At 42.6% G+C, this 13,861-nt stretch overlaps 2 protein-coding genes across 2 annotated transcripts; one reads left to right on the plus strand and one right to left on the minus strand.

Annotated features, from left to right (window-relative positions):
• Nucleotides 1–2,674: 2,674 nt before the first annotated feature.
• On the plus strand, nt 2,675–8,263 carry mterf2 (mitochondrial transcription termination factor 2). The gene is made up of 3 exons (XM_058076477.1): nt 2,675–3,205; nt 4,256–7,846; nt 7,923–8,263. Exon 2 carries the CDS (start codon nt 4,286–4,288, stop codon nt 5,411–5,413), a length of 1,128 nt encoding a protein of 375 aa, XP_057932460.1. The 5' UTR covers nt 2,675–3,205; nt 4,256–4,285; the 3' UTR covers nt 5,414–7,846; nt 7,923–8,263.
• zgc:153031 lies at nt 7,379–13,651 on the minus strand. Its single transcript, XM_058076479.1, has 6 exons — nt 13,437–13,651; nt 11,530–11,579; nt 11,085–11,190; nt 8,207–8,333; nt 7,943–8,058; nt 7,379–7,789 (listed from the first exon to the last, which is right to left on the minus strand). The coding sequence occupies exons 1-6, from the start codon at nt 13,541–13,543 to the stop codon at nt 7,684–7,686; spliced, it is 612 nt and encodes a 203-aa protein (XP_057932462.1). The 5' UTR covers nt 13,544–13,651; the 3' UTR covers nt 7,379–7,683.
• Nucleotides 13,652–13,861: the final 210 nt, after the last annotated feature.

Consider the following 13,861-nt stretch of genomic DNA (forward strand, 5'->3'; position numbering starts at 1 on the left):
GGCCTCTTCCACGTCATAGTCTTCCGTATCGTCATAATCGTATTCCAGCGGTTCCGTTCCTTCTATCGCAACACACTGGTAGAGGCCTCCATCGTCCTGGTCCACGTGAGAGAACATCAGCGCAAAGTCCGTTTTAGACAGCGACATCCTGCCTCTCAGATGCTCTGGGATTGATGCCGTCTCGTCATCGGAGTCCAGGATGAGCTTACTTTCGCCTGCTGGTTCTCGCCGGAACCAGAGCACCCTTTGGGGTCTATCGTCTCGGCCGACACCGCATTCCAGCGTGATGCCACCATCGCCGCTCAACTCCTTTTCTCTGCGTCTCCTGTGAGGACACAGAGATAACGAGTACTGCAGGTCAAGTGTAGCCGAGACGCACGAGTACTCGCCGCCGTGTTCGGCAGAAACACGCGGAATCACCAGCGTGTACTGGCCTGGCGGGTCTGATTGGATGTACATGCGATTGTCCCTCCCGCCGCTTCCGTTGATGTTTCCCAGCGGCGTCTCCCATTCCTGGTCTTCACTCTCAAAAGGACAATTCAGTTCCACTTTGTCCCCCGCTGAGGCAAAAATAGTCCTGAGCTCAGTGTGGACACTTTGGGGCATATTTTGGAAACTGAGACACTCCTGTCCGTTGGCGACAACGCAGTAAAACTCCTGTTTTTGCTTCAACAGGGTATTGTTAATCAGGAGCGAAGTCCCGCCGTGTTTGACCTTCACAACGCCCTCCAGTTGGTCCACCAGAGGTCGGAGTGACACGCTGGTGTCCACAAAGAGTTGCAATCTGGATGACCGCTCCACGTCGTAGTACCAGCGCACGGAGGTTCCGGTGGACGTGTGGTTGCACCGCAGCTCGGTCTGGCCCCCTCCTTGGTCTGCAAAGACCTCCTCGGCCCCCACCTCCTCGCCGCACACGAAGAGCTGCTGTGAGCGGTGACTGACTCGCGTTTGGTTCTTCCAGCACTCCCTCCGATAAACCCCGGAGTCCGAGTAGGTGAGCTGCCGCATCTGCAGTCCCAGCAGGTTCTTGTTATTGTTGACGTAGATGCCACCATGGAGGTCCGCGGGCATCCCGGGGGGCTGGGTGTCATCTGAGGAGTTGCTGAGCAGCTGGTCTCCGTCTGGCCCGCGTTTATAAAGGACGATGTAGTCCACTCCGAAACAGTAGCCCCACTCGATGGTGCTGCCGACGGCTCGAAATGTAGGCTCCAGCTCCTCGCCGAGCACCCGATGAAGAAGAAAGAGAAAAGACATGTGCAGAAACCCAACAAAGGCCATGCCGTTTGTCAGGAAGCTGAGGTCTGGTTTGTGGCTGACGCCTCCCATCAAGCAGTCTTCATTTAGTCTTTTAGTCCCGCCTCCTGCTAAGACATCACTTTCTCCTCCTCGACATTCTTCCCCAGCACGAAGACGCAGGAACACACCTGTATGCGAACGCACCGTGGAATGCAGGAAGTACTCAGTCTGAGCTTCTCAATCTGGCTTTGCTGGCCCTGACGCATTCCACTGGCATATGGCTATGAATACATGTATCAAATATGTTATGTTATGAATATGTTGTTATGCAGGGGTGGGCAAACTACGGCCCGGGGGCCACATCCGGCCCGGCAAGTGTTTGAATACGGCCCGCCCAATCTTTCCAAAGTATTTAATTTAAACTCAACATCCAACCTGGCATCATGGCCTGAGCCAACCTTTTGATGGTTGTATCAATTTCGTTGTTTGACATGGTCTGTTGTTTACAAAGTGCTCCTGAAAAAAGGGACACAAGCACATAATAATAATAAAAATTAAAATAATAATTATTATATTATTATTAGAACTATTATGATTATTATATTTATTATATTAATGCTAATTATTATATTAATTATATATAATAATATTGTTATATTTGCATATTTTACATAATAATAATATAATAATTATCATTTTAATTTTATTTTAATTATTATAATATTTTATTATTTTTAAAATATTTAAATATAAATATAAAATAATAAATAATAATAGCAATAATTGCATGACAATTTTACAGATACAATAATACCAGGTGGACTGTTACGTGTAAAATATATAGTCTGCACCCCCCCGGAAATTTTGTTAAATCAATGCGGCCCGCGAGTCAAAAAGTTTGCCCACCCCTGTTGTTATGTTATGAATTTGTAGACAACGGGGGGTCCTGGTGTCAAAGACTCACTGAAGAAATAGTCCAAATCCACGACATGGAACATCTTTTATTTTGAAAAGCTCATCTAATCAGGACTAAGTCATTCCTCCCAACGTTTTACAACTTGGAAAAAAAGCCGTGACCTGTTTTCCTTCCAGGTCGTTCATCTGTTTACTCGTACGTGATGAAGTCGGCCTCCACTCAGCAGCCGCTGGGGTGCTGCTGAGGGAGCAGCTTGCGGAGATGGTCATCAAGCATCCTGATGAAGGAGCGGCTGTGAGGAACCTACATGTGTTCCGACCAATTCCACTCTGGGATGAGTACCCGGTGTGTGATGGTGGAACCATATGCTGTTTGAGATACACATTTCCTACCCCTATTAATATTCATGCAATATGCATTTAGGGGGGAGTTGGAGCCTACCCCACTAGAGGGCATGCGGGGTGGGGGGGAGAGATGGAAAATCCCAATGCTCAGTCTGATGTGAGGCCAACATGCTAACCACTTGGCTATATATATATACATATAATATATGTTTATATACAATATTATACATGTGAGCTACAATAGCAGGATACAGTAAATACTGATCAGGAGGAACTACAATGGGACGCTCGTTAAACATACGCTAATCCTTCGTTTCTCCCATCCGAGATCAGGGAATTCCTGCCTATAGGATTCCTTATTTATAAATATGATATGTTTGATTATGACCTTCCTAAGGGGGTTTTGGCATGGAATAACACCCTTCCTTCCTTAATAATAAAACTAATAAGCAAACCATGTATTTTCATGGTTTATTATTTCATAAACTCGATATACTTTAGAGTTTAAAACATATTAATATCTTTATCGATACCAGCTTGGGATTTTTCTCAGGAAATCAGAGTATTGGCAACCATAGTTATAGTTAGAGTGCATTTAAATGAGCAGTTTAGCCCCTAGATGGCGCTGTGGCATCCGAGACAAGGAATATCAACACAGAAGAACAAGTCTTCCATAACTTGACGTCACTTCCGCTGACCGCTGCTAAAGGTAAACCTAGCACGTTTTTATGGAAATGCTAATGGTTTGATTTTATTTGATTTATTTCATTTACAATTGAATGCATCACTTTTAAGAAAATATATTTACTGATTTATGACACCAGTTGTCACCAACAAGCCCGTCAGTTTTGGGACTGTGTATTTTTTGTATTTATTACGAAGCTTTGAATTCGGTTTTCTAGCAGCTTATAGGAAATATACATACATGTAAAGACTTATAGGAAATATACATACATGTAAAAACTGTAACAATGTAAACAATAAAGGTTGTTGGAGGCTGCACATCCACCCTCTTAAAATATTAGTCTTAACAATCTTTTCTGATTGCAAAAGAAACGAAGGCGAACAATTCCCTTAGGCATTTGTCTGTGAATGGAAAATGATAAATGGATGTACACAATGTCTTAAATCACACAAAAAAGAATTTACCGTACTAGCTTGTTAGCTTAAGTGCGTCCCGGTTTTTATTGTCCCACATCACATTAAGAATAACAAAAGAAACAGCAAGAATACAGTCAAAATATTTAAAGAAAAAGTTGTCATTTGTTGACAAAAAATAATGTCAGTTTGGTAATATGTTGTATAGATTTTTTTAAATAATCTGTAAGAATAAAGTCATATTACGAGAAGAAAATGTAGTTGTGGAAAAACATCAGAAATGGAAAAAAAAGCTGTATTTTTATGAGAGTAAAGTCAAAGTATTGCGACAAAAGTCCCAATTTTACAACAACCTGATAATATTTTAGAAGCATAGAGTTGAAATATTGACAAAATAGTTAAAAAGTCGTAGTACGACAAACAAAGAAAATAAGGTTAAAAAAGTCCAAATATTTTGAGATTAAAGTCTTAATATTCTGAAAAGTTCCAAATATGATTTCAGAAGAAAGTTGAAATATTTTGATAATAAAAAAGAAAAAATCCTTCACAGGAATTTGACACTTTTATAATTTAACTTCCTTTCATTCTCAGTGTGCGACGTTTGTTGTGACATAAACGCTACGAGTCGGTCGTTCCTCACGTTAGTCTCCTCTTCGTTTAGGCGATCATCCCGAGCGCCTCCCTCCCATCGATGCTGCGCCTCATCCCGGCATGGTGGTGCCTGCAGTGCCGCCGTGTGAGCCTTTTCCCGTTAAACGTCAGACGGTGTGTGACGGTCAGCACAGCGGAGAACCAGCAGACCGTGGAGGCCCTCTATGACCTCTCCGTGGACATCCAGAAGGTCCGAAAGCTGAGAGGCTGGGTCTTGCACCAGAGTCCGGCCTACGCCAAGGAGGTCGCAGACATGCTGAAGGACCTCGGGGCCTCGGAGGCCGCCATCTCCCACATTTTAACCGCTCACCCCGAGGCTGTGCTTTGCAGCCCCGAGCAAACGCTTGCACAGAAGGAGCTGTGGACGTCGGTGTGCCCCAACCGGAAGGAACTGGTCGGCATCATAGAGAAATTCCCAGCCTCCTTCTTCACATCCTCGCGCCACCACGACAACCAGCGCAGCAACATCACTTACTTCCAGAGCCTGAACCTCAACAAGCGAATCATCGCCAAGCTGATGGCCGGCGCCCCGCAGAGTTTCAGTCGGCCGGCGGAGCAGAACGAGGACATGGTACGCACCCTGCAGCGCACCTACCGGGAACTGGGAGGGGAGGAGGACAACATGAAGATCTGGCTTCAGAAGCTGCTGACCCAGGACCCTTTTGTCCTCCTCAAAGCTCCCCAAGTGCTGAGGCAGAACATGCTCTTCCTCCGAGACAGAGGCTTCACCACTCCGGAGCTCCTCTTCCTCCTCTCCAAACTGAAGGGCTTCGTCACCGATCTAAACCCGGACAGCATGCGCCTCACCCTGGCGTTCTCCCGGGACACCTTGGGCTGCTCCGAGGAAGAGCTGCGCCACATCATCCTCAGCTGTCCCGCCTTGCTTTACTACCGGGAAGACATCCTGGCCGAGCGCTTCTGGGGGCTCCGTGACGCCGGCGTCAGCGTGCGTCAAATCGCACAGACCCCCACCGTGTTGGAGCTGACCACCCAAATAGTCAAGTATCGCATCCAGAGACTGGAGTCTCACGGTTTCGATGTGAGGACCGCCGGGCTGGACATCCTGACGGGCACCAAAAAGGACTTTGAGATCCGCTTTGGGAAACTCCAGCTCCGCAGACAGAGGCCTCTTTTTAATCCTGTGGCGCCTTTAAAAGGAGACGACTGACATCGCCTCATTGGCTGATGCAGGGGTGTCCAACGGGCGGCCCGGGGGGCGTTTGCATTTTTTTATTGGCTGGCGGATCATTTTAGAAACTAAACATCAGCAGCAAACGCGACCCTCGTGGGGATGAGCGCTAGAAAATGGATGGATGAATCGTCACTCGCTGCACGGTGGTTGAGTGGTTAGTGTGCAGGCCTCACAGCTAAGACACCCGGGTTTGATTCCCCCCTCAGGCAGTTTGCATGTTCCCCCCGTGCATGCGTAGCTTTTCACCGGGTACTTTGCTCTTTTTCTTGTTAAATTCCAACATTTGACTTTTCCTGTGAAATGACTGCAGTCAGTTTTTCATAAGGGGGCGTGTCCAATAATTATCGGTACTGATACTTATCTGCGTGATATCAGCATAAAACGTATGGTGGCTTTTTTCCCGATCATGAAAAGCGTTGTTAAACAAATGCTGTATCCAACATGTGTTCACTCCGCCCCAGGAGGTACGTCATGGTAAACATATCCGTGTCCACTGATGTCGGAAATTGACAGTTGGACAATATCGGCGTTTTCGACAAAAAAGCCAATATCAGACAGCCCTAATTTAATGTCTGCAGGCCACAAATGATCATCAGCGTGAATATTCCTGTGGTGTCCCCATGACTGCACACGTAGAAATAAAAAGCAGATGGCCAAGGTGAAGTTTACCTGGAGACAAAGGTTTTATTTACGCCAGCAAATGTCCCCCCTCCCACCCAAATGTTCTCTCCCCCGAAAGCAATCACTTTTATTGTTGCTCTACAGATGGTGGCTCTTTATCGGAACCCATTTCACCCGTGAAAATGTTCCATCGTTACCGTTTTTCCAAAACAGACGCAAGACGAGGTTTCAGGGAGAAATGGCCCCACGCCACCTCCACCCGTTGAGCCGCTTCCTGGTTCTATCTGCTGGCTTCGAGCTCTGGCGTTCCTCGTCATCTTTTAAACGTGTCCTACTGTTTCCATCGCCATCTAAAGCCAGGCTGCTTCTAAGGAGGGTTGCTTTCCCAGCTCGTGAAGCCGTCACGGGATGCCTTGGGGCGACCTGCCTGCACGCCCTCGTGATGGAACCTGGGTGTCCAGGGGGTATCCAGGGGGTGTCTGGAGGGTGTCCAGAGGAGCGAGAAGAAAACATATACCTTAACAACCTCCACCTCCCATCTGCTGCCGTCTGCATCACACAGCATGACTGTGTCGTCATGGCAACGGCCCAAGTGAGAGCATGAGGTAACCATGAAGGTGAGCTCAGCAGATGGATGCTCGACCGGAGACCCTGTGGAGCTCCTTCACGACAGCGCTGCTTCGAGTACGCGCATCTGCTCGCCGCCCGCCACTTTCACACGTGAGTATTTCCTTATGTCAGTGGTGGCCAAAGTGAGGCCCGGGGGCCATTTGTGGCCCATGGCACATTGTAAAAATATCATTAAGCAAGGAAACTAAATAAAATCCATCAAAAATAGAAAAATCAGCAGTCATTTCACAGGAATAAAGTCAAAAAAATTAAGATTAATTTTGCAAGAATAACTTTTCGCTTCATTTTTGTAACGTAAAATTGGAATATTTAGAATTACCAACTTATATAAATTAAAAGTGACAAGAAAAAAGGTGGCTATTCTAGAAGAATAAACTGAATATTATGAGTAAAATAATTTAGTTTTTGTAGCAGAGGTGAAACACTTCAAGAATTTTTTTTTTAATTCATAATGTTATGAGAAACAAAGAAAACACAATAAAGTTATTATTTTTGGTTAATTATGCTGTGGAAAAAAATGATCATCCATCCATCCTTTTTCCATCCTCCATACTGTATATTATCCATATACGTATATACTGTGTATTATCCATGTATGTGGATAATAACAGCCATCATGCAGCTGGTCTTGTGGAAAACATTTCTATCATCCTAAGCAGGAAATAGAATGCCTGAAGTAAATACAGAAGACACTTTTCTTCTGTTAGTTTATTTGTATTGCAATGACAACCACAAACCAATCAAACATATTGGCTACACTAAAGAAGATATATTATATATATACTATATATATATTTGTCCGATGCTTAGAGAATTGGTGGTTTTAGTGTATGGTCTGCCCAGCAGTAAGTTGGCCCTAGGTCCTGTATGTGGGTGTGGCGCCCTCTAGTGCAAATCGCACGCTACTTCTTTTCTAAAGCTCCAAAAACCTATGACATATTTTAGTTAAAACATATGAAATTCCATTGGATGATCCAGCAAATACAACAAATGACTTAAGGCCTCGTCTTCATTTCTTCAAGTGCTTGGTCTTTCTTGAATACTTGGAATTCATACTTGATGCCGTTCTCCTCCTGAATTCCTGTTGGCAGGCCAGCAAATCTAATTTGGAGACAACAAGAAATGTCACTTAGTTGACTGCAAAAGCAAACATGACAAGTAAGAAAGGCGATGAAATGAATATTGCAATATTATGTTCATGATATGAATAACATCAGCATTGCTTCATCGGCAGATGGATGAGACCACACGTACCTCTCCTGCCTTTTGAACACTTCTTCATCCAAGTCGGGGAAGAAGACGTCACAGTCAAAGCTGGCCTTGACGTCTGTCAGGTAAACCAAATCACACCAGCGATGCTGCAGAGCATCCTGCCCAAAACACAAGAGGACCCCAATGAAAAGGGGCGGGGCGAGCGACGGCCTCCGCTTGCCTGAAGGTCTATTTAGCAAACGTCCGGATCAAAGTTGTGCAACAGCCGTGTCGTGACCTTGCTATCTGAGTGCCGCCAACGTTTACCTTGTACACTCGTGTGCCTCCAGCGATCCAGATGGTCTCCACCAAGTCTGCTAGTGGGTACTGTGCAGCCAGAAGGATGGCGCTCTCCAGGTCCCGACACAGGAAGTGGGCGTGGTCTGGAACTGTCCTGTTGTGATGTAAAAGAAAGCAAATCAGCAGATGCCAGGGGGTATACGTAGTTACATACGTACATACATACATATGTATGTATGTACATACCTACATACATACGTACATATGTACATACGTACGTACGTTGGTATGTACATACATACGTATGTATGTATGTATGTACATACGTACATACATACATATATACGTACGTACGTTCATACGTACATACATACGTAATACATACGTACGTACATACGTATGTACATACATACCTACATACATATGTACATACGTAAATATGTACATACATACCTACATACATATGTACGTACGTACATACATATGTACGTACGTACATACATATGTACATACATACCTACATACGTACAAACATACATATGCACATATATACGTATGTACGTTCATACCAACATACATACATACGTAATACATACCTATATACATATGTACATACATACATACCTACATACATATGTACATACATACATACCTACATACATATGTGTGTACATACATACATACATACATACATACATACATATGTGCGTACATATCTGCATACATACATACATACATACATACATACATACATACATACATACATACATACATACATACATACATACATACATACATACATGTGCGTATATACATACATACGTACAAACATACATATGTACATACCTACATACATACGTACATACCTACATACATACATACCTACATATGTGCGTACATACCGACATACATACAAACATATGTACATACATATGTGCGTACATACATACACACACACACATACATACATACAAACATACATGTGCGTACATACATACACACATACATACGCGTACATGCATACAAACATACATATGTGCGTACATACATACATATGTGCGTACATACATACATACATACATGTACGTACATACATACATACATACATACATACATACATGTGCGTACATACATACATACATACATACATACATACCTACATATGTGCGTACATACATACATACCTACATACACATGTATGTATGTACATACCTACATACACATGTATGTATGTACATACCTACATACATACGTACATATGTACATACGTACATACATACATATGTATGTACATACCAACGTACATACATACATATGTACATATGTACATACGTACGTACAGACCAACATATGTATGTATGTACATACATACATATGTATGTACATACGTACATACACACATACATATACATACATATACCTACCATAGCACATACCACATATACCATACATACATACCTACATACGTACAAACATACATATGCACATATATATGTATGTACGTTCATACCAACATACATACATACGTACATACATACGTAATACATATCTATATACATATGTACACACAAACATACCTACATACATATGTGCGTACATACATACATACATATGTGCGTACATATCTGCATACATACATACATACATACATACATGTGCGTGCGTACATACATACATACGTACAAACATACATACGTACATACATACATACCTACATACATACATACCTACATATGTGCGTACATACAAACATACATACATACATACATACGTACAAACATATGTACATACATATGTGCGTACATACATACACACATGCGTAGATATATACAAACATACATATGTGCGTACATACATACACACACACATACATACATACATATGAACATACATGTGCGCACATACATACACACATACATACGCGTACATGCATACAAACATACATATGTGCATACATACATACATACATACATACATACATACATACATACATACAAACATACATGTGCGTACATACATACATACATACATACCTACATATGTGCGTACATACATACATACATACCTACATATGTGCGTACATACATACATACATACATACATACATACAAATGTACATACATATGTGCGTACATACATACATATGTGCGTACATACATACATACATACATACGTACATATGTGCGTACATACATACCTACATACCTACATACATACATACATACAAATGTACATACATATGTGCGTACATACATACATATGTGCGTACATATCTGCATACATACATACATACATGTGCGTACATACATACATACATACATACGTACATATGTGCGTACATACATACATACATACCTACATACCTACATACATACATACATACATACAAATGTACATACATATGTGCGTACATACATACATACATACATACATACATACATACATATGTGCGTACATACATACATACATATGTGCGTACATACATACATATGTGCGTACATATCTTCATACATACATACTACATACATACATACATGTGCGTACATACATACATACGTACAAACATACATACATACGTGCGTACATACATATTTACCTACATACATACCTACATATATGCGTACATACATACAAACATACATACATACGTACAAACATATGTACATACATATGTGCGTATACACATACATACACGTACATACATACAAACATACATATGTGCGTACATACATACACACATACATACAAACATACATATGTACATACATATGTGCGTACATACATACATACATACAAACATACATATGTACATACATACATACATACATACATACCTACATACATACAAACGTACATACATACACATATATACACAGACATATACTACATAAATGGGCGGACTCACGTGAGTGTTTGACTGAGCACCACGTGGAGGACGTTTGGCATGGGGAACATAGTTGGGGGGTTGCTGTACCAGCACAGTTTGCCCCATACCATCATGTTGATCTTTCCTGTCAAACACAGCAAGCGTCCACCAGAGGCCTGATTATTGACATTTTTATCTGCCTCGTGGCATTATGTTCTATCTTTTCTATTCAATTCAATCATTTCTATGAGGAACATCCCCACCAACTGTCCTCCAGGGATCTTCCATGACACAAAGACCAAAGGAAGATTCTTTAAAGCTGAACGAGACAAAGAGGAGTGTCGTTTTGTGCAGCTTTATTGTCTACTGTCTACTGTATGTAGACGATGCACAAACACCGCTTGTTGCGTGTTGTACTCGTGTACTGTACACACTATTTCATTGACAACATTTCATGCATTTTCTACGTGGCTGTCCTTCATACCTGCTCTTGACACCTGAGTCACGGTGTGCAGAAAATACTGGAATTCAGACCTGCAAAATTGGAAAAGGTTCATCACTGTGGGAGTTCTACTTCCCTCCAAACTTAACCGTAAAATAAATAAATTAATGACTTATCTTGATTGACAGGGAAGTAAAAGGTTAAAGTAACAGTTTGGATACTTATTAGGACATTTCCCCCTTCTCATATTAACATTCATTCAGGGAACGGATTATCCTGGGCTTGGGTGCACTCCCTAGTCTGGACACCAGATGGTGCTCTGACGCCATTACCCTTGTCAGCCCAGCAGGTGCCGTGGAAGAAGAATAATGGCGGTTTTTTAAATGTACGTGTCCGGTCAGGTATTTGTTGAAATTGCAAGGAAGTTAGTAGTATTGTGTGTAAAATCCTTCTTACGTGTACTACAGTGCCAAGCAAAAATACATAGATTCCATTTTCCTGTGTTAGCGAACAAACATAAGGACAATCGTCTTTTGTTTCTCATATTTTTGTTTTGTTTGTTATATTTATGTTTCACTGTGGGAACCACATTCAGTTTGTTTGGCAAACTTCCACGCCAGTGAGGCTTCCAAACGTGGTAAGTGAACTGTAATTGTGAAAAGTGTTGTATTTGTTTTTAAATAAGCCAGTTCATAGTAGCAGGATGAACCAATTTCCACACTGTTGGGTAAACAGCGCCCCCGTCCGGCGAACAAGAGCCAATACATGTATGTGCATAATATATGTACATAATACATGTACATACATAATCCTTATGTGTCCTGTTGGTGCTTGAAGGGGTGAAATGATCGTAGAGAGTGAAATGATAGTACGTACTTATAATACATAGACTGTAGTTGTAGTACATCTGGCAACGCTGAGCCACAATGGCAACATTTGGAGGCATTCACGGCCCAAAGACAAGAACGTGAGAAAAGAATGAGAATAAAACCCAGCAGTCCGTCAAAGTCAACTGGCAGGTAAAACTGGGACAAACGTCTTCCCACACCTGAGATGCGGAGACGCGTTTTAATGGTTAATCGCAGTTAATCTACGCTGGCGTATTCCCTCTAGACCAAGCCTGGGGGTTAATCAGGAGCAATGGCAACATGGCGTCGGTCAGGAAGGGTTTTGACAATTTACAAAATCTCATCTTCTTTTTGACTTTGTGGATTGTTTTGGAGTCTTTCTATTAGTTTAGGAAGTCCCGCCCCCCGCCCCCACACAATGGACCACTCCAAAGATGGTTATTATGTAAGATGTTATTTCAATCAAGTGTCTGTGAGATGATTAATCCAAATCCAAAATACTATTTTATACATTCTTAACATGGCCATCCTGTTAGCATCCTGTTAGCATCCTATTGGCTAGCTAAGGAACATGGAAGCTACTTGTGTTGCCTGTCTGTGACGTCATCAGCCGTTGGCTCTTCCAGAAAGCTAAAATATCTTTTCATAGTTTGACAGTTTGATATGCATAAAACTTTTCCAAACTATGCAAAAGTGATAAATGAACTTTTAACGTCACCATTGTGACGTTAAAGAGACGTGTTCTCCTGTTGTCAAAGACACGATGTGGCAGCGAGATCAACCCCCCCCCTCCTTTTTTCATCATGTCAAGAAGTTAATTTATCACGTCTTCGATGATAAAAAAATAACCTTAAATGTGGATTTATCATCATTTCTATGCATTTCCGATGCTTTTCTGCGTGTAAAACATATTTATTCAAACTATACAAATGTATTAACATTAACAAGGGAAGAATTGGATCGCCATTATTGGTGCTAAAATGGGTTCATCCTATCAGCTGTTAAGATATGATATATGATATTAATAAGATAATATTAATAGCTCCAATCCCTGGTGATCGCCACAATATGAACGTTATGAAGGTGCGTGTCGGCTCTTACGGGAGATTCCAGGGGAGTTTGCCATCTCTGCCGATGCCTCCGTCTCGGCTCACCGCTGCGATGACGCGCACTGGTTTCCTCTGCTCTTCCCGGGGATTCCCTTCCATCGTCGGCCGTCACACCGCCAGCTCACCGCCAGGTCACCGCCAACCACCGGACCCACGAAGCTCCACGTTTCATTTGTAGCCTGGACGCGTACACCAGTGAATGAGTCTGGCGCCGCCCCCACCGGGATCAGCCGCTATTGGTCCGACCCCCCCCCCCCCCAAACTGCTGTGCCAGGGGGCTGGAAGGTGACTTCATGGTGAGTTCATCGTGAATGGGAAAGCCTGGGAAGGCGCAGCACTCACGGCCACTTCATTAGGTACAGCAGTGGTCTCGTCTCCGGTGGTCTCCTGAAGGTCACCAGGATGCACACAAAGAAC

This window comes from Doryrhamphus excisus, chromosome 6 (genome assembly GCF_030265055.1).
Source record: "Doryrhamphus excisus isolate RoL2022-K1 chromosome 6, RoL_Dexc_1.0, whole genome shotgun sequence".
Classification (NCBI taxonomy): domain Eukaryota; kingdom Metazoa; phylum Chordata; class Actinopteri; order Syngnathiformes; family Syngnathidae; genus Doryrhamphus; species Doryrhamphus excisus.